The following is a 22,660-nucleotide window of genomic DNA, read 5'->3' as shown; positions in this document are numbered from 1 at the left end:
ATATGTTTGATGACCAATGGAAAAGTGTGCAGAAAGTAACACCCATCTTTTTGAACTCTCTTACTATTTAGCTTGGTGGTTTGATTGTATATTACTGTCTTTCAGCAGTCTCAAAATATACATCATCGACAGTCATTTCCAGGAAAATTCAGGCCAATTGTATCTTTATATGTCCGACTTAAGCCTTGATTATACTTTCTGTACTTGTGAGTCTGCTGGGGTCTTCTTGGGTCCAAATGATATAAATTTCATCATCACACGGTGCGCAAAATGGTTGGTGGACCTCCACATGCCTGCCAATTTTTGTGTGGCCACAGACTCGTCCACTGAGGCTTTACATTTCATTGCAACAGCTACGTATGCACCCCAGGCAGAAGACTTTTAGTGGACGTCAAAGAAAACGTAAAAAGTAGAGCTGAAATGTAGGTCAGTGTAATGAAATATATTGATCCATGCCCGCTGCATGTGCATATAAACAAATTAGCGATCAGTAAAGTGTTTTTGTATGTGTATTTTAAAAAGAGAGAGAAGCAATAAAAGTTCTCAGCGTAACCTGCCAGAGTGCGTTACAGCATTCAGTGCTGTGATTGGTCAGTTATGTGGAGGTGAGAAGTCAGGCTCTTATTAAATTGTGATGTGAAATATATATTCAGAGTTTCTAAAGTTGCAGCTCAAACTGCTAATAACTACACAGTGCATAAAAAGCATGTATAATTTACAGTTCCCAAAAATGCAGAGTGAGTGCAGTTCACACTAAAATAGGAGTTTCCCACAACCGTGACAGCTGCACACCACAGAGCTTTCATCAGCAACCCCAGCTGATATATGTGTTTGCATGTCTGTGTTTTGAGGGGTTTGTGGCTGTATTTAGGTAACTGATTGTCAGTGCATGTTTTTCTATTTTCTGCTGAATGGTGGATGCAGTCAGATAATCAGCTGCCCAAGACAATCTGCAGATGTCCAGAGTTCTATAAGAAGCAGTAGCAGCCCACAGCCACCACCACCACCACCCGCAGCCCATCTTAAACCCTTCTTACCTCTCCTCTGTGCCCGACATAGATGAAGGCACACATGGGCTGGAAGGCACCAGTGCCACAAGCCAGGAGGTGCGTACGATTGTAGGGCTGCAGCAGGCGAACAAAGTTAGCACACTCTGTCTGCAAAGCACACAAACACACAGTCAGGTTAAAAATCTGTATTTCAAATATGTTAACAAACTGCAGACAAGCTGAGGGTACCAAAGAGAAACCAACAAGCTTATTGATACCAAATGTTGTCCTGAGCCCTGAGAAAGATGAAATGTGATAGCCTCCATCCAGGAGTGGTATCTGTGATTTTTGGATGTTCGCCAAAGCGATGATAAAGAAGGAAATTCATCATATTCAGGTCAAAGGAACTCGTGAAACCCACGAAAATCCTGGGAGCCCGTGTTAAAATGTGGTAGATAATTCTGGTGGTTTGGTATAAAACGTTTGTGGTTATGTAGAGGATAAGATGAAGAGTTCAGCAATAAATCTAAATTCAACTTTTGACAACAGCAACAAGAAAGAGAAGAGAAAAAATATAGAATCAGGAAGAGATCAAATCGGAAAGGAAGACTAGAAGCTGCTCCTGCTTTATCAGGCAGTCTGTAACTGAAGGAAATTCAGAAGAAATTCAAGTTAAAGGTCCTAAAAACAGAGATTGGTGACACATGACAGGAACAATAGAAGTAGTGACTAAGGAAATGAGTATTAAGACCTTTTTATGATACACAGAGTTGCAGAGGAAGCAGAGGGCATGACTACTTCCTCTTTCCTTTGTGTAACAAAGCAGCAGACAAAACGGGTGTCAGCCTGAGGAAAGAAAGGATCGGGCAGCGATCACTCGCAGGTCAAAATCATCTGCACAATCAGTGCCTAAAGTGTGTGTGTGTGTGTGTCTGTGTCTGCATAAGCGTGCTTGACTGAGAGTTAGATACTAGAGTGTTGGTGAAGGTTTTTGTGTGTTGTGTGTCTATCTGCGTGTGCCATCTTGATCTCCACATGTGTGCATTTGCTAGTCTTTGTGTTTTTACAAGTGCATGTGTCGAGTAAATCTGCCATGCTGTGCATTTGGCCCCTGTCCCTCTCGATGCTGCAGTTGGACCTGAAACCGCCTCTGATCGTTTCCCCGAGTGCTTCGTTGCAGACCTGATGTAAACCATGTCACTGCAATAAGAGAAACAGTTTACATCATTATATTACTCTCCTCCACTGGATAATTTCTGTGTTTCAAACAAAACCAGGCAAGTGAAAAACAGAAAACGCATTTATATTAAAAATGTTTTCAGCAAATCTAAATGTACTACTGGTTTTTCGATGTACAAGCGTCTAGATTTCAAACATTCTGTTTCCAGTGAGGATGATGGGATATCATTGAGCCAGTTTGGCATAGCTTTTAAAGGTTTTCGGACACCGCGTCCCCTCAGTTATTTATCCTAAATTAGTGTTGTTTTACTTGCTTATAATTTATCTCCAGCCTGTTGGAATCGTCTTCTAAAGGGACAAAATTAAGACGTAAATTTAATTTTGTGGTTGTAAGAAGACAAACAGCACAGCCCACGTAGCCTATTGGAAATGAGTAGAAACCTTCCCCTCCTGCGTTTCTGTGCTTGTACTCGGGCAGTCATCTGAAGATCTGTGTGGCCCTGAGAAAAGAGCGAATTGAAATGTTGAAAAGAGGAAATATGTCTCTCCCACTCTGGGACGTTTGGTTTCACAGTTCTGTGTGGGCTTACTGGGATTAAGTGGCAATAAAGGGAGTGGTGTTTAACAGAAAATGAAGATGTTTGATTACTAAATCTGGTTTTGTCTCACTGGGAGATCTCGGGGAGTAGTCGTAACAACGGCCAGGGCTGAAATTTACCACATAAAAAGTCATGGTTAGGGCAAGATGGTGAAAACAAAAGCATGTAATGTGCTCGTATTAACCTTTAATTAACAAGAGAAGGTTGCCGCCCTCCAAAATGTGTTCTCAGCAACAGTGCTTCCACACTTAAAGATCTGAAATTACCCACAGAAACCACATTTGTGTAACCTGGTATTTGGAAAGAAGAATGTACAGCATTTTAGACAGTGACCTTTTAATCTTTTGCTCTGAGACAAAAGTATCATTAACATAAGCAAATAAGATCCCTGCCAAATCTCTGGCAGAGCTTTGCAATTTGCAGCACTAAACCTCTTTTCCCACTGAATAAGGTTATTAATTTGGATCATACAGGAGTAAAGCAGTTTACTTTCATTAATAGTACAAGATTTCAAAGTGACAGTGAAACATTTGCAGGGTGCTACTGGAAAGAGAAACCTTTTCTTAGTTTTATTTGACATCTACCTTCCTACTTGTAGTGTGCACAATATACTATATTTAACATATTTTGCTATATTTAACATATTTTTCAGTCAATTTGAAGTAAAAAAACAGAAGTTGAAGAAACAAAGAAAGTTGAATGGAGACCAACTATGTTTAAACTAACTAAAAGATAGAATTGCAATCAGAAATGTATCTCCTGGGCTTATTGTGGCATGTACTTTGCTATTATGTTTAATCCTGGAAGGTCAGTTATGCACTGTGTGGTCGTCCAGGGTTATTTTTTTGCCAATAATACCTCATTTTGGAAGAGGGGATCACATTTGAGGAGGACTGCTTGAAAGTTTGAGGCACCAGTGAGATGCTGATTGGAGAAATTAAATTTTGCGGTCACTGGTCCATTAATTACCCGTGTCCTTGGAACACAAAGCTACAGCTAACATGGAGCAAACCACAGAGAAAGCTCCAGCAGCAGCCAAATATGTTTGAGGATGACTGACCCGGGTAGGGAGAGGCAGGTTTGGACATGGAGAGCAGTTTCCAGTATAAACAGCCAATGTTCAACAGAAAGAAATCTGTTATTCTGTAATACTAACAGGAAGTGAGGACCAACACATTTGTACACACGCACACGCACGCACACACATGCACACAAATATGCGCATGTATAACGCTACAGTGAACAGGACCTCCTACATAAATACAGACACACAAAAACACTGTGCAGGCAGTTCAAAGCTGGACAGCTGAATGGTGTGTTCAAGTCTTTGGTCTCAGTTGCTGTTTGATCCTCAAAGAAATGACTTTTCTCGATTGAGCAATGAAAGCACTCAGTCAAGACACGAAACTCCTGTGTGGAGACCTTTGTGGCTTCTTGGAGAACTTAAAAGTCATTCTGAACAGTTACAGACATTTGGTGCATCTTATTGAGATTTATATTAACACAAACAATGAAACGCAATCGAGAGGAGCTTTTGCAGAAGCTCCAATCTGGAGGCCAAAGGCTTTGATGTTATCATAGCTTGGGAGTCTGAGCGCATTATTTATCAAACATTTATTTATTTTTTAAAACCCAGAATTCTTTATGCTTGGGATCTTGACATAATCAGGTCTTTCTACAAGAAATGTTGGAATACTGACACTATCAGGGCTGCCATTAAAGAAAAAAAGCAGAGCAGTGAGTGCACAATTGATTTTTGGAGCCTACATAAAGAATTCATGCTTCAAATATGCACGCTCAGATGTCAACTTTGCAATCCTAACACCCGTGTTCTTGATCTCAGTGATTTAATCCCTGGAAAGCTTTGTTTGTGCACCATAGGAACAACACTGTGACAATTCCTGGCAGCGATGAATTGATTTGATCATCAACCCAGCGGCAAGTGGAGGAAAATTTAAAACAAGACACTACATGTTTAGCAGAAGCTGCTGTCCGCCTCCCTTCCCTTCTGCCTGGTATTTATTTGTGTGAGCTGTGATTAATGGTGGTGAAGGCCATGAGGTTGTGATTCTGGGAGGAAACACTATCAGTAACAACATGTTTTAGGTGGTAGGCACGTGTCAGTAGAACAGTATGGACACAGACTTTCATTAAGGAGATAAGATAAACACATTTATTTATTTCCACCGAGTTTCAGTGTCATGATGTCAGGATGTGGATGCTGAAGATATTCATTCTACTGCAATGTGCTGAGAAGGAAAACTGCATTTCATTGCTTTTTTTACTTTGTGTAACAAGGATTATTCCAAAGATTAAAATACATTCTCTATAAATTATGAACTGTATTTTTAACCTGATTTTCCTCAGTGTGATTGGACCTTTCTCCCTAAATCACCAAACAGCCACACACTAAAGTCCAAAGACCTTTCACCTTTCAACCTTTATCGCTTTCTGACAATAACCGTATAAGTTGTAACACATGCGCCTGTGTGTGTGTGTGTTCAGTGTGTATGTCTTTTGCTTTGTAGATTATATAGGACGCCGCAGTAATCCATCTCATTTGACACCAAAAAAAGCCCAGAAACACACAGTAAAGGAGATATGTGAAGGAATGCATAAAGGTGGCGGTGCAGTTTAACAAAAACTGTCAAATATCTCAATTTATTTCCCGTGTAGGGAAACACACAATCAATACGGCTCCTTTGGTACCAGTAAGGTAAAGTTTCACACAGCTGGTTTTCAGACCTGTGTAATAATGGATCGTGACATCACTTCTCCACTAAAGAGAGTACAGTAGCGCACACACATCCAGCACCGTATGAGCGGCCTGTAGAGGAAACACCTAATAAAGGTGATATAAGACACCATGACACACCTGCCACTTCAAACACAGAGACTACACATACTTACAGACACACACATAATATCTAACCACTTCCAGATGGAGGGGCTGTCAAACTCCTTGCCATAAGCACAAAAGGGTACAAAAATTGCTGTGCTTTTATAACTCTTACACTATGTGTTCATTTTGGCGTGTGTTTGTGTGTTTGTGTGTGTCTGAGTGTGTGTGTTAACCAACAGTACCATTTGCTTCTCCAACTGGAACCAAATGCAACGATGTCTCATTAAATCAACCACACTCTAATAAACTTGCCTCCTTCCTTCCTCCAGTCCTTTCTTTCCTACTTCCTTACATCCTTCCTTCCAAAAAAGCACTGAGTTGATCTAAAGTTGCTTAGAACTTATGACATGATGCCATTTGGATAATAAGCTTTCTTGCTTGAAATAATCTTTTCTTTATTTCAATCAAATTCAGTTTGATATATTATTGTTAATTTCCTCTGTCATCATTTTTCTTTTGTATTTAAAGATGTTTGTTAGCAGCTCATGTGTCCTGCTGCCAGTCAGATTTTTAAATCCAATAAACTTTGCCAGGATCAGCTCTGAAACCAGTTTATGACTTCTATCATCGTAACTTATGACTTCCTTCCTTTCAATTTAAAAAAATCAAATGTTTAGTTGAGCAGAAACACGGAGAGACAGACAACTGTTCACACTCACAGTCACAATGTGAACAATCTAAAATCACCAGCTAATCTAACCCTTTGAACTGCATGTCTGTGGACTGTGGAGATCCCATTTTTCTATGTTAAAATTTATTGACTCTTCTTATTAAAGATGTGTTACATTCAGTCACATATTTCATGTTTATATTTATGCAATAATGCTTTAGTTTAGGATCATTTTCAAAATAAATAGATTTCATAATGGACATTTTCCTAATATTAATAACATACTGATATGTTTTCATTTTTAAACCCAATGTTAAACCCGAGTGCTACATTTCCTTGACTGTAGGTAGTTGACTATAGGTTTAAACACATATATGTGGATGAGAAATGTCCTTCCAGCTTTAGGCTTCTGTGTCAGCACCCAGATAGTAAATCACTATGTTTTTCCCTCCTCCTTCTCCTCCTGCCTCTCTATATTCCTACTTCCCTGGCATCCTTCACTGAAGTCTTTATTTTTTTTTTTTTTTTTTTTTTTTTTTTTCTAAATGACATCAGAAACAGCAGTATGCGACATTACGTGATGGCAGAGCTTCAGTTCATCCTTTGTCATTTTTTTTTTTTTTTTTTTAAATAAATAGGACAGGGGGAATGAATGAGAGAAAGAGGGGGAGAGAAAGAAAGAAAACCAAAGGGGAGAAGAGACGGTGAGAAGGGGGGGGAAGAGAGAGAAAAAAAAAAAAAAGAACTCCTGGGTCACCTGTATGGAGAAAAAAAAAAAAAAAAACAAACAAAAAAAACAAACAGAGGAGACAGCAAACAACAAAGAGCAACATAATAATAGAGAAAACAAAGCACCATCACAATAAACTAGCTAGTCATAGATATCAATATTTACTAAATAATAAACGATATTGTGCAGCACGCAAGATAGACAGCGCACAGTGTGCTTTGAGGCAGCAGCCAAGAAAGCTCTAGTCCGCGTCTGTGAATACCCATGTGTGCATACCTGTGTGGATCAGCATGCTTGCATTCCAAAGGTTTCTCCATGTAATGATCTGCTAGGGAGTGTGGGGGGGCCACAGCCCCGTCCTCCAGGGTGTGAAGCGGGTATGGAGGAGATCAAAACTCCAGACATCCAGAGGCCCCCAGAACACAAGAGACCATGGAAGACCAACAGAGGGGCAGCCGCGCCACTGAAGTCTTTATTAAGAGCTCTAATGAACAACAAAAATCTTTTCCCTCAACTTCCCTCTGATGTAGACTTCAATACAGAGAAACTTGTTTGGTTCCTAACTCATTAAAATGCTTACTTTTAATAGTTTACTATCTTTTAAGGCAAAATATGACTTGCCTTAAGGCAGGAAACTGCAGTGTCAGCACAACACAACATGGCACCAAACTGTCAAGCTATCCCATTTACTGCACACTTAGTAGCCCTAGAGGAACGCTCTGCTCCTCCCTTCATAACACACCATTTGAGGACTGCTGTTAATGAAAAGCATTGTAAATATTTTGCATCCTAGTTTTCAAACCTAATAAAATCTTGTTTTAAACTAAACAAAATGTAAACCCAACTGAACTCTGAATGCAGGATTTGGATCGTGAGCCTTCAGAATCATTTGGAGCCTAAAGTCAAACTTGGGAAGCTGGAGAGAGCCATCCCTCTGTCATAGTGGAGGCAGTTTATTGAATAAAGAGCTTCTGAGCACCATGAGCCAACTCAGGCACATTTATGGAGAGGTTCTGATGAGATTTTTGGCAGCAATGCACAGTCAGAGTCCAAGTTTCTGGAAACAAGGATAAGACTCTAAAGGTGGACATCAAAACTTTATAGGGAATAACCAGCAGCTTGGAAGACGTGCACAGGTCAGGTAATCCCTGAAGAATGGAAACGTGAGAGGAATTAAAGGGAAGGTGAGGCAGGACTGGGCATGAAAGTGTCAAGACCATGAATGCTCTAAACTCTAGCTCTTTGGGTATGTTTGAACCACGCTGATGGACGTAGCCAAACTGACAACACCCATTTAAAGCCAGCCAGGCAACAGAGACGCCCCCAAGTGTCCATTTGAAGAACAAAAGTGGAAACAAAGGAGACAGAAAAAACACTGGATGTAGTCGTGCCTTTTGAAGCGCTCATTTTGACAAAAAATAAGTTTGCCATTAAATCACCATATTGCAATGAAAATTAAAATAGCCATGTTAAAACAAGCAGATATTAACAATGTTAAAAAGCTACCTGTGGGTCCTTCCCTGTCTGAATGCAGTCTTCTCTGTTGCCAGGTAATGGAGGCCAGAAGATCTATGAGAAAACAGGGACACAGAAAAATTAGTTTGATGATTAATGACCTCATAACTATCAAATACTGTAATGCAAAGAACCGCCTTACTCAGCCATACTGCCAAATGTCATTTTTTCTTGGAGCGACTTTGGTGGGATAGAACAGAAATATCAGTCATTGAGTCGTTAAATGCAAATTATCTTCCTCAAAAATTCAACTTTTGTAGCAGTTAGAAGCAAATTGAGGAGAACAGCTCATCCACAAATGATGAAACAAGGCTTTCCAGTGGGCAGCCAAAGATGTTAGGCGTTAACTTTTGGCTTGTAAAGCTGAAACCCTGTGTGTGACAAGGCAAAAATGTACTTTCCACTCCAACACCAGAAGCCAGAGCCACACACTGAATCATAACTATCACAAGAAATAAATTAAAAACATCAAAAACTGAGCTATATAAAGTTTTTCTTTCAAGCCACGCAGATGATTTGGTTTGAATTTTCCCCAAGTTTTTGATATGACAGTGAAAGAAGGTCCTTTTGAGGCCCTCACAGTAAAACAAACGCATTTATAATGATCAACAGCAATGTCTTCTTAGTGACGATGCAAGGCCAAAGGCTTGTGGAAAGAAATGCTTCTGATGAATGATGTAATGCTCTGTGTGTCATTGTCCCTCTCCTCTACTTCCACAGCGCTGAACAATCTTTAGACCACAATGTAAGTCTTTTGGTTGAAATTTTCCATTCGCTTGGTCCGAAGAGCAAATCTTGTACATAGGCTACACTAACATACTACACAGATGTCTGAAAGATTTCAAGACTTTATTTTTCTGTGCCAAGAGAGGAAATTAGATTTCTGGCTATAGATAAGCAGGGAGAAAAGTGTTCAGCCACCTTAAGAGTATCATTTCAACACCATCTGGAGCTATAATAAAACACAAGTTCTCACAGCATAGATTAGGAAACTCCCAGAGTCTTCCTCTCAGTCTGCAAATTGGATAATCCAATGAGGTGAATCTCAGAGAAGCATGAGGTAAAATTTGGACTTTAAACAATGGGGCTAGTTTTCACACTGCCACTGAAGAGAAAAGCCCAAGTCGGTTTGAGCTGAGCTTCAGTGGTGTGTGTAAAGTCATAGTGTTTGTGTACTACCACGAGTTTCTCTGAGACAATAAGTCTTTGTCTGATCTAACAGGAAACTGCCTTAGCGGGATGTTAGCAACCGGAGGGGAAAACAAATGGTCCCGACTTGCTTCACCATGTCTGATTGCGCTCAGCGCGTGGATGAACAGCATGTGCACATGCACTGAGTGCCACTGCGAAAGTCACTGTTATCAAAGAGCATTATGTTGATGGATGTTTATCATAATGAAAAACTAAATTGATGCACATTGTTTAGCACTGGGATCCATAAAGAAAGCCTTTTGGTCTCCTAGATGAAGGTTTAGCGCTTTGTAAACTAGCCGTCCATCCCAACTACCACCTGGAGCTGTTCCGAAATAGTGTGCTTCATTTAGTTTAAACAAATCCAGCCAGTGTGTACACTGCAGCTGAACGTAGATGGAAACTGTTTAGTTGAGCAGAAACATGAATTCTCACCACAGCCGTGTGAGTGGTGACACGCTTCATCCAATTCTTTTCCAGCTTCCTAATCAAAAATGTATTGGAGACAAATCTTAGTATGAAATGGACACTATTGCTGATTCATTTGTCATTTACAACTCCACAAGCTGGCTTGCAATGGTAGAAATCAACTGGAAACAATGTATTCTGTGGATCAGGCTAAAGTTTGGCTTGATTATGGTCTGTTTCAACATTTTTTAATATATACACAGTCAAGAGGGTCTTAAAGTGCTCCTTAATTTTGAGACCATAAATGCCAGATGTATGCATTTTATTGTTTTATTCATCAAACACAACACGTTTTATGTGCTGTATGTAGCTTTTTTTTGCATTTATGCACAAAATAATCTGACATCTCTGCATAGCAACACAGAGCCAAGGCAAGATGTAAATGGAAACTTGATTTAAATACTAAAAGAAAACATTACGAGTCCTTTAAAACCTGCTCAGTATTTAAATCGTCTCTCTAAGAAGATTTAAATACTGATTTAAATGTCAACACAACCACCACTTTTATCAACACATCACGTTTTACGCTGTGCTCTTTTCAGGCCAAAGAGATCACTCTTTGGGTTAGATGCCATCTCCACAATCTCCAAGGAAACACACAATATACACTGTAGTGTGTAACCAAAAACTCTGCAAAGTAAACCAGTTGTCTAAACTTGCTGAAAAACAATGTTTTTGACAGCCAGCCACATTTTCAAGCCAGAAAAGCAAGAGTGAAGATTTCATATACATTTTTCAAAGACGGGATATCAAATACCAATCAAACGTGTTTATCTTTTCGCATGGAGCAAGTGGAATATTTATTCGATCACGTGAAGCATTTAGATGTACTAAATCATTATTTGTTTTAGTTTTCCCTTGGTAATTATCATTACGGAAATTTTTCCACTTTCCTGATGTGATTCAAACCGTAGTGGAGCCAGTTCTGGGCTGACACATGCAACATGGACCGAGTTAATGCCATCTGATTTTTATTCGACTAAAGCCTTGAGTTTAGAATTAAATCACCCTGCATTACTGCACTGCTGGTCAGATTTATAGAGGCCACCAAACTGGGATTATATAACAGATATATACTGTAGACTTTTATGGGCAAAGATTAAGTTGAAAAGCTACAATATGCAGTACTATGAAAAAGTCTTCCTTGTAATTTCTTTAGGTAGTCTTCATGAATAGTTTCAAAGCTCTTCTTTGGATGTTTCTGCTTTTTGTTCTGTTCTTTGTCAAGATGATCCCACACTGCTTCAACACTGTTGAGGTCCGGGCTCTGGGGAGGCCCTTAACTGGTAGTGTTCCACTGTGTGTTTTTCTATCCAGGTATGCTTTTACTGCATTGGCAATGTGTTTCCCAATGGTTTTGCATGGTGGATCAAACTCTGATGCCACTTTTCTGTTTTAATATTTCCATCAATTTTGATAAGATCTCCAAAATCACTGAAATGGAGCCCCAAACCATGCCAGAGCCTTCACAGTGTTTTACAGATGGTTATAGACACTTACTGTTGTACCTCTTTCCTGACCTCTGACTGAGGATGACTTGAACGAAAACGTTCAAATTTGGATTCATCGCTCTATAAGACCTGTTGGCACTGATTTTCAATCTGCCTGTTGTGTAGTTTGGCATACCTCAGCCTTTTCTCCCAGTTTCCCTTCCTTAAGAATGACTTCTTGACAGCCACCCTTCCACTGAGACCATGTCTGATGAAGCTTAAGTAAACAGTAGATGGACCACCAGATGGGCCAGACATAGCTCCCATATTCTGTTTCAGGTCCTTGGAGGTATTTTTTTCCCTTTTTGTTAAGGGCGTGACTTTCATACCGTTCATCTGCTGTAGATCTTTTTTGGTCCTCCACTTGTCCAGGATACTTTAGATTTAAGAAAATACTGTACACTGTGCTGAAAGACGGCAAGTTTCAGCTAATAGCTCTCTTTGAATCTCGTTGTTGGAGCAGTTGACTGAGTTCTTCTCACATTTAAGTAAAATTTGTAAGATCACTATTCAGACCAAACTTTTAATTGTAACTTTTGGATTTTTTCACCATATTTGGGAAGATCTTTGCACACTCATGCATGCTGAGGGAAACATTTGGCAGGTTAAATGAGAAAGGGGTGCATATTAAACTGACTAGCTAAACTAAGAAGGATGTGATTTTACAGCATGATGTAAAATCATGTTGTAAAAAGGGATAAGCTGTGGGACATGCTGTGCTTCTGGAGTTAGGCATACTTTCTCTTAGCGATGCTCCCTCATGTGAGGACAAACTAAAGTTGAAGTTAAACAAAATTTCTTTCTTCGAGTGCTGGTTTATGGATGATTTGGCAGATGTCCTTAATCTTGTAAAAATTTCTTTTACTGAACTCACAATGGCCGGCTCCTTTAGAAACATGGTTGTTAAACCTCACACCGCTCACAGCGCACTTTGTCGGCAAACACCGTGTGTGATCACGAGCCAAGACAGAGAGCTGTGAGAGAATGCGAGAGAGGGATGGAAAATTAAGAGGTAGATACGGTGAGCGACATCTGGCTTCCTGCGTACTTAAATTCCCCATTCACCCATTCACTTCATGTCATCAGTCTCTCTGACCCATGTACACGCACCGCTGTTCTTAGCTAAGTGCTGTAGCACACCGGGGACTTTGGTTTGAAAGGGTTGTTTTTGTTCACTATGTACTAGAAACCAGTTTAATGGAACACAGAGTAAACTGGACATCCTAGTGGAAATTTAAATATTGATGCAAATTTGCAGTACATTCTTGCTCCAAAGTAACACAGTTAGATGAAATTATATCCTGTTTGAACCTAAACTCACACATTTCCCTGATGACAAATTCTTCTAATAAAAACTGTCTGAAACCTTATAGGATGCAGCTGAAAGGTATAATAACTCTGTAAGTTCACAAATCACAGCAAAACCCCATATGGATTTACTGTTCCAGAGCATAAATACTAATAAAACCTAGATTACACTCTAGTATGAAATGCATTTTTTTTCAATAATTTTTAACATATTCAGTCTTTTTGACTTAAACTAATCAGTGATTGTTCTCAACTTAATCTAGACTGTGAATTAGATACTTTCTTTTAATATAAAAAAAGATAAATTTTCAATTTTAATTATGATAAAGGCAATAGAACATCTCTTCTTTTTGTTTTGGTCAGACTCTCAGTCTGTGATAAATCTGCAGTGAGGTTCCTGGTTTATAATTTACCTTTCAATTCTCTTTGCTGTTACAGTGTTTAACAAACCTTAATGACAAACCGGTGCTGAAATTAAAAGCAAAGCAGACAGAAATACGATGTTTGATTTATGGGTAGCTGCATTTTTACAGGTGTTCCTTTACTGGGAAGGGTAGAAATGAAGTGTAGTTTAGAGGATACCTGTTTATAACACAAGAAGTGCAAAAGGTAATGTAAAAGTAAAGAAAACAGCGAAAACCCCAATAATCATATGACTCCCTATAAGCACTTTAGCAACAGTGGGAAGAAAGAACTCCCTTTTAACAGGAAGAAAACTCCAGTGGAATCAGGCTCACTGAGTTGAGGGTGATGGGAGGAAGACTTTTCAGTTTGATGCAATACCAGTAATATTAAATGAAATGTCTGTTGCCATATTTGTAGCTGATTTGTAACAGAACACTTAAACAGATGTTCTACAAGGAAGGAATTCTGATAAAATGTTAAATCCTCCATCTGTCTCTTCAAGTCATAAATCATCTTTCTACAGGGTGAAACCACTTGAAGCACAGTGTCCACAACCTAAATCAAAATAAAATGACAAATGTAGACTGTGCAGTAAAAAAAACTTTTACTGTGCATCAATCATCGAAGCAGAGCTCTGCATACTCAGAAAAAATATATAAAACACATCATTTTTACCTCTTTCGATTCACTGCTAACAGGTCCCAGCGTGAGAGAGTACAGGACGTCTTTCCCGCCCAGGAATAAACGGTCACGGTATTCATCCAGGAAGACAGCGGTAACAGAGAGGTGGCCATGGTGACCGCTGAAGATGGATGACCTGTTGGTGGACAGCAGGTCTGCAAAGAAAGCAAGGCATTAGTGACAGCAGAAAACATGGAGGAGTGCAGACTAAAAAATAGAACAAAGGCTGTAATATTTTTGGGTGCGCTATTGTCACGGCCCTGCTATTGTGCATTCTGAAAAAATGCACTTTTTGCATTATATTTGCTGTATTTTGTATGGGATTCAAAACTTTAGTGTCAATTCATTTCACTGAAATCAAATTACTTCACTGAAGTAGTTCTTGTAGTTAAAACACAGCACTAAAACAATAAGAGGAAATGTTAAATATTAACATGATGCAGTACTGCAGAAATTCATGATACTAAAAGTAAAAGTACCATGGTAACGAATATGGAGCGATTTGGCAGCAGCTTCAAAGAGGTTCTTGCAATAACTCTGCAGGCTAGGTGCAGACTGAGGTGAACTCGAGTTCAGCTAGACACAGGGTGTCTTCTCTTCACACACACATACACTGCATATTGATGCACGTATACGCCACAAAAACCAAACACAAAACCCAACTGCCTGGAAGTCTCTGACAACTTTGACATCTTCTACTCTCTCACCCAAACACGTCTTATTTTTTCCCACTTTTTCTTTGTTTCTGTTCATCTTTATCGCCCGCCACCTTACTTTCTTTCTGTCTAGGTATGAAAATGAGGAGAGAAATGTGTGTGTGTGTGTGTGTGTGTGTGTGTGTGTGTGTGTGTGTGTGTGTGTGTGTGTGTGTGTGTGTGTGTGTGTGTGTGTGAACACGTCGCTGGTATGTCAGACTCTCAGCGGAGGAGTCAGCTCGGGCTGAATCGACTTTTCGTTTGTCTCTCATCACTCATCTGTCACATCGGTTATTTCTCTCCTCATTTTCACTCAGCACAATACACACTGACTAGCATGCACAAACACAGAGAGTGAGAGGGGGAGCCCAAGTCACTCGCCACTCAGCGTGAGTACTGACTGAGTGAGGCAGGAGGGTCCTATGTACCAGTGATACCTTGTCCATCACTGGGGCCATGTACACACAATGGAGCTGTTTTTATAAGAAATCAGCATTTTTCCACATACATAAGCATGAACACTTTTCAGCAGTGCTGCAAGTATGCTTTACTTTCTCAGGTATTATTTCATCACTTATCCACCATTTATTTGTTTTAGCTCACACTCTCATAAAGGCCTTCCAAAGAGGTTTCCACTGATATTGACATTCATTTCATCCTGTGTCTTTGCTGAACAGCCAAAAGTTTGGCTGATTAATGAGAAAATTGCCAAGCAATAGCAATATAAGGTAGGGAGAGAGGAAGTTAGACAAAGTTAGAGAAAGAAAGAAATAATTGGTAAGAGAAGGAATGCAGACATTGAAGAGTTCAGCAACTGGTAAGAGTCTGAAAATAATTAGAAGGCAGACAGACAAAGAGAGCAGTACGACTGATTGATTTCTTGAAACTGGCAGGGCTGAAAAAAATATGCTGGAGAGACAGAAGGAAAGATAACCGACAGTAGCTGAAGCTCAGCAGTCTCTTCCACTCTCTGCAACTTTTACATCTGCCACACAGAGATCCTCCGCACTGTTGCTTTGCTTATTTTCACAAACCAAGCATTTCCAGGGACAGCTTCAACTCAGAGATGAAGCTGTTAGGCTTCTTAACAAGCATAACCCCAGAGCCACGTGGCTGTTGCACTTGAACTGGACTTTATAATTAAAGAATTTATGTAAGGCTTTATGTTATAAAATTCTGTATTTTCTAATCAGGGGCAGAATTAATTTATAGCCTGGCTGCTGACAACATTAATATCTCTTATAGACAGAGAATAGCATTTATCAGTCTTGTGTTTTCTCAAAAGTCCGACATGTTTTGCATCATTAAATCCAAACTCTTCTTTTTTCTTCTTTCTCAATATGAAGTGCGTGCAGTTCTGAGCCATTTGTTTTCCACAGCACAATCGGATTCATTCTGTTTCCACCTACATGCACACAAACCCACTCAGACTGAAAGCAGCCTTTCTCCCTCCCGTTGTTTCTCATAAATTACTCGATTGTATACACAAATCTTCCTCAAACCAAAGCAAAAATGCAGCGACATAAATACCAGAGCGCACATACACAGAGACACCAGCAAGCACACCCAAACAGAGAGGAAAGGTGAGCTGACAGCTTCCATCTGTAGCTTGTTATCACTCTAGCAGCTCATCACCTCAGTGTGGAAATCACGCCAGTGTCTCACCTCTCACCAACCTCTCCCCCTCTCTCTTCCCTGCTCTCTATCCAGCTTCACCTCACCTCTTCTGCGTCTCCACCACACTCAGTCTCTTCTGTCTATCCATCTTTAATGTCCTTACTTGAAGTCATTTTTGAATAATAGAGTCTTAAGTTTCATCTCTTGTTTCTTTCTGTCTTCCTGTCCCTTTTGCTACTTGATCTTTATTCCTTGTCTCTCTTCTTTTTATCCATCTTTTTGCGCAGTCTATATATACATCCACAAATTCATGACAGCATCCATAGTGAAACATCTGTCTTCAATGTGCATTATTTCCCTAAAAGCAGTCAGCCAGTGCTGCACTGACAAACAGCAGATGTGCCAAAGCAAAGCGACACGCGAATGAGCATCTGGTTTCACTGTGTCAACCCTCACGCAGTCTCACCCACTGCAAAGATGTGTTTGCAATAATTTATTATTGATTTGTTTACATTTCACTCTTCTGCACAATCGGTCTAAGGCATGCCCTGGTGTTTGTCAAATCTACACGTCAGACGTGTGGACTTTGCAATCTCATTCACTGCTCCTGTTTTGCATACTACTCTTTGATCCAGGAGCCTGTGCAGTGAAGGAAAGAGCATGAAAAGGAGGAGAAGTGAGGTAAAATTGAGGGCACCACCACTGCCTGAATAGATTTTAATTTGGTTCTTAACTAGGAGGTATCACATGTTCTGCTGAGAAAACTTATCTGCAACTGTTTTTTCCATCATGTTAAGCAGTATGGCCTCTCCGTGTGGAGTTTGCATTACCTGCGTGGGTGTCTCTCTGATGTCCAAAGGCATGCACGTTTGGCTATCTGGGGGCTCTAAATTACATGTAGAAGTGAAAATTGTGTGTCCAGATTGGATCCTACTTCATGTCCAATACACGCTGGAGAATGGATGGATGGACTAATAATGCTGCCAACTTGCAGACTCCCTCAGAGCAGTGGTCGGATTTTGCGGTCAGACTGAGGTTGAAAGGCTGAAACACAAAAAGTAACTGGACCTGGACAATCAAATGAAATGAATGAAACCAAGAAGTTAAAAAAGTTGGGGAGATTAATGACACACTATTAAGCAATTTTTCTTTTAAGGTTAAAAAAAGACACTAAAATTCGGTAATTGTGGATTAGGAGTACATGCAGTATTGTGCAAAAGTCTTAAGATGTCACTTTCACATACTGCTCTTCTGCTATATTTGAACTTTTAGGTCTGGAACTTCTTCTTTTGTCCCCTTTGTTTAAGGAAACCACACTGAGATATGCCAAAAGAGCCATGAAATCTTTGGGAATCAGCTTGTTGGTGCAAAAATACTGTTTTACGCCTGTCCAACTCTGTTATCTTTGTCATGTTTCATTAATTTTAATGATGAAAAGGGAACAGCATTTGTGATAGTGATGTGGCAGGCTAGTAAAAGCAAAGGGTCTAAAGATACAATTTAAAATTTGTTCTTTGCTAACTTGTCTCTTATGTGCAGACACAACACACAACACGGAGGGTACATCCCATGGGTTGTATGCTTTAATGATTCAAAAGTAAGTGCTAAATGGCTTTACAAACCAGAAATGTTTCTCTGAAAATAGGCAAGTTAATGATGAGACTGAAAATGAGTGAGCTGTGATCTTGAGCGGTGTCTTAAGACTTCTGTGCAGCACTGTATGTTGCTGTGTGGGTCACTGATGTCTGGTGCCACAAAGTTTGCTTAAAATTTTAAAATATTGCCAAACAAGTGAATAACAATGAAAAGAAGCTTTCATGTGCAGCAAATATGCCTTTTTTCAATGAGTACCTGTGCAACTTATTATCACACACACCATATTTAAAGAGTGTCTATGCAAAGTCGCAATATTTAGGAGGGATTATTAACACAAAATCTCAATGGTAAACCTAAGAGTCAGTGTTTTATTGCCAGCAACACACACTTCTGTCTGCACTGTCCGCCAGTCTGCTGCTGTCATTTTCATGGCTCCATTTAGTGATGAAGAATAAATGTAAGAAGCTGGTTTGAACTGAGAATTTTATTAATGGACTATCGGAAACAAAAGAAAAAGTGGGTTAGATAACAAAGTGAAGAAAATATAATATACAAATTGGGCACAAGCAAAGTATAGGTACAAGCTATGTTACGATATATATATATATATATATATATATATATTAGGGGTGCAACGATATTCGTATCGATATTGAACCGTTCGATACAGTGCTTTCGGTTCGGTACGCATATGTATCGAACAATACAAAATTTGTAATTTATTTTATCAACTTTCCTTCTGACGATGCTGTCTGTGTGGAGCGCTCAGTGAATCTGCGTTCGACTGCTCCGCCTAGGGTCGACAGTGCAGCCTAGGCGGAGTAGTCGAACGCAGATTCACTGAGCGCTCAACACAGACAGCATCGTCAGAAGGAGGAGCGCAGGGCAAGCTAGCGAGACAGAAGTTAAGCTCTCCTTACAACATGGACCTCCCCCACCCTCATTCAGATCTGGCGTTTGGAATTATTTTGGTTTTCATGTGACGTATGACCCTGAAGGTAAGCGAGTCATGGACTAAAGTAAAACAGTATGTTGGATGTGCCATGCAATGCTCAATTACATGGGTGGGAACTAGTGTGTTAGCGCAGTTAGCTCGTTAACGGAGATTTGCCGTGTTGTGGCGTTAAGGTCATTTCAACGAGATTAACCTGAAAGCACTAGTGGGAACACAACGAATATGACTGCACATTTACGCCGACATCATCCTAGTGCAAAGACAAGTGGAAGCAGAAAAAAAACAAGCAAGCATGCTACTAACTTTAGCCGAGTCATTTAGACAGCTGTTTAATATGCTGCTGAGAATATAGCCCAGAAGAAGCGGATAGTATAGCTTTTATTTTGGAAAGAGACATTTCTCTGTAATAAACTCTCTTTTCCAAAGATGAGTGATTCCTCAATCAGATACAGGGCTCGCAATATCGCTAGCCCGACGTCCCGGGGCTAGCGATTTTTTCAGTCGGGGTACCAAAATCTATCTCTGCCCTGCCCGTCGGGCTTTTGTAGGAAGGAAAAATATATGTCAATGCTTTTGCATTCTTTCGGAAATGTAGCTGGGTAATTATGTCATTGGCATCGGTGAGCCACTGTCAATATGTGACATATTGAAATCGCGTTTGAATTTGCGCTTGTTTTTTTGCTTTCAGTTTGCAATCGCGTGAACTGTGTATAGAGAGCGACAGCACTGATCTGTGAGTGATGATAATTTGTGCACCAATTCCTCTGACATCGTCTTATTAATTGTTAGCTGACTATGCAAACATGACAAGTGAAATCTCCCGCAGCTTAAACATGTGAGAGGTTGATCGCGCAGAGAATCGCTGAGCTTATGTGAGTGCGTGTGTAAAAGCAGCAGGATATATATTTGACTACGATGACCTGGATGACTGAGAACCTTCACAGACAGATATATATTTTAGTTCTGCTGAGCCAAATAAGACAGGTCAGGGTGAAGAAGTGACAGCCAAAGAAAAGCTTACCACAAAACGGAGAAGTTATGACAAATCAGACTATAAGGCAAAAAGAAAGTGCAGCTTTATGGTTTCATGGACAAAAGAATTTCTGTGGCTGCAATATGACGAGCTAAATAACCAGGGCTGCACATAAGTGGTCCGCAGGTGCGTATTCGCTGTCAAAATAAAAAACACGCACAAGGGTTAGGGTTAAATTTAAAAACTGTACTTTTGAGTTAAAATATATATTTATAATTTTAATAAATGACAAATTAAAAAGGCACGAACATTTTTTTTGTATCGAAAAAATATCGAACCGTGACACCAAAGTATTGAACCGAACCGTGAATTTTGTGTATCGTTGCACCCCTAATATATATATATATATATATTAGGGGTGCAACGATATTCGTATCGATATTGAACCGTTCGATACAGTGCTTTCGGTTCGGTACGCATATGTATCGAACAATACAACATTTGTAATTTATTTTATCAATTTTCCTTCTGACGATGCTGTCTGTGTTGAGCGCTCAGTGAATCTGTGTTCGACTACTCCGCCTAGGCTGCACTGTCCAGCGCAGATCCACTGAGCGCTCAACACAGACAGCATAGTCAGAAGGAAGAGCGCAGGGCAAGCTAGCGAGGCAGAAGTTAAGCTCTCCTTGCAACAGGAAAATTGAACCTCATTCAGATCTGGCGTTTGGAATTATTTTGGTTTTCATGTGACGTATGACCCTGAAGGTAAGCGAGTCATGGACTAAAGTAAAACAGTATGTTGGATGTGCCATGCAATGCTCAATTACATTGGTGTGAACTAGTGTGTTAGCGCAGTTAGCTCGTTAACGTGTTGGCCGTCTAGCCCCATGCACGGAGTGATTGGCGGTAGCTCGTTAACGGAGATTTGCCGTGTTGTGGCGTTAAGGTCATTTCAACGAGATTAACCTGAAAGCACTAGTGGGAACACAACGAATATGACTGCACATTTACGCCGACATCATCCTAGTGCAAAGACAAGTGGAAGCAGACAAAAAAAAGCAAGCATGCTACTAACTTTAGCCGAGTCATTTAGACAGCTGTTAGCACATGATTCTCCTTATGCTGCTGAGAATATAGCCCAGAAGAAGCGGATAGTATAGCTTTTATTTTGGAAAGAGCCATTTCTCTGTAATAAACTCTCTTTTCCAAAGATGAGTGATTCCTCAATCAGATACAGGGCTTGCAATATCGCTAGCCCGACGTCCCGGAGCTAGCGATTTTTTTCAGTCGGGCTACCAAAATCTATCTCTTCCCTGCCCGTCGGGCTATTGTAGGAAAAATATATGTCAATGCTTTTGCATTCTTTCAGAAATGTAGCTGGGTAATTATGTCATTGGCATCGGTGAGCCACTGTCAATATGTGACATATTGAAGTCGCGTTTGAATTTGCGCTTGTTTTTTTGCTTTCACTTTGCAATCGTGCGAACTGTGTATAGAGAGCGACAGCACTGATCTGTGAGTGATGATAATTTGTGCACCAATTCCTCTGACCTCGTCTTATTAATCGTTAGCTTACTATGCAAACATGACAAGTGAAATCTCCCGCAGCAAGCTTAAACATGTGAGAGGTTGATCGCGCAGAGAATCGCTGAGCTTATGTGAGTGCGTGTGTAAAAGCATTTCAGTTCTGCTGAGCCAAATAAGACAGGTCGGGGTGAAGAAGTGACAGCCAAAGAAAAGCTTACCACAAAACGGAGAAGTTATGACAAATCAGACTATAAGGCAAAAAGAAAGTGCAGCTTTATGGTTTCATGGACAAAAGAATTTCTGTGGCTGCAATATGATGAGCTAAATAACCAGGGCTGCACATAAGTAGTCCGCAGGTGCGCATTCGCTGTCAAAATAAAAAACACGCACAAGGGTTAGGGTTAAATTTAAAAACTGTACTTTTGAGTTAAAATATATATTTATAATTTTAATAAATGACAAATAAAAAATGCATGAACATTTTTTTTGTATCAAAAGAATATCGAACCGTGACACCAAAGTATCGAACCGAACCGTGAATTTTGTGTATCGTTGCACCCCTAATATATATATATATATATATATATATATATATATATATATAACACTGATACTATCAGACATGTATGCATGTGCATACATATATATATATATATATGTATGCACATGCATACATGTCTGATAGTATCAGTGTTATTGTTGGCTCGGCAGGAGAAAAGAACACATCTGATGCCTATTAGACCCCCTGAGCTACAAAATACGCGCTAGTAGGGCACACATGCATGCCATAATGAACCAATAAGGTCAAACTATCCTTGTTCAAACCACATCTGTGCACATCTGAGATGACAAAACTTACTGTCAGACGCTTTCTCTAAATATTGCTCTTTGATGTTTTATTTTCACGAGCTCTGATACCAAAAAACGCACACACCCACATCCACAAACAGAGACTCATTACACTGCTGACAGACTTCCCAGGGTATCATTAGATCTTGGCTGTATATTATTGCAGAGTGCCAAATATCTCTGGAATCCGCTGCGTGCACAAAAAGTCATCTCACAATGCTTCTCCTTCTCTCACCTCACCCACTCCTCCTGGGCTTCATCCTCCTCTCAAGGATATCAGATTCCCTCTCATCCTTTACATTTTTCCTCCTCATTTTTACAAGAGCTGGAAAATTCCTCAGAATTATGGACCTCTTCCTGACCTATGTCATCGCTTTTTTT

At 39.9% G+C, this 22,660-nt stretch overlaps 1 protein-coding gene across 2 annotated transcripts in view; it reads right to left on the bottom strand.

The window, feature by feature from the left end:
* The window catches only part of sema3g (semaphorin 3G), a 62,329-nt gene that overhangs the window by 27,258 nt on the left and 12,411 nt on the right, over positions 1–22,660 (bottom strand). For both annotated transcript variants that reach the window (XM_085345463.1, XM_085345464.1), the window contains exons 2-4: positions 14,062–14,222; positions 8,516–8,578; positions 1,038–1,157 (exon numbers count right to left, since the gene is read on the bottom strand). In XM_085345463.1, the coding sequence (XP_085201589.1) occupies positions 1,038–1,157; positions 8,516–8,578; positions 14,062–14,222 (344 nt within the window). The remainder of the gene's footprint in view (positions 1–1,037; positions 1,158–8,515; positions 8,579–14,061; positions 14,223–22,660) is intronic.

Source organism: Diplotaxodon limnothrissa, linkage group LG20 (genome assembly GCF_057381915.1).
Source record: "Diplotaxodon limnothrissa isolate DT_005_m linkage group LG20, D_limnothrissa_male_GT1.1, whole genome shotgun sequence".
In the NCBI taxonomy this organism is placed as follows: domain Eukaryota; kingdom Metazoa; phylum Chordata; class Actinopteri; order Cichliformes; family Cichlidae; genus Diplotaxodon; species Diplotaxodon limnothrissa.
The sequence above is the reverse complement of the archived record's forward strand: the minus strand, read 5'-3'. Positions and strand labels throughout refer to the sequence as shown.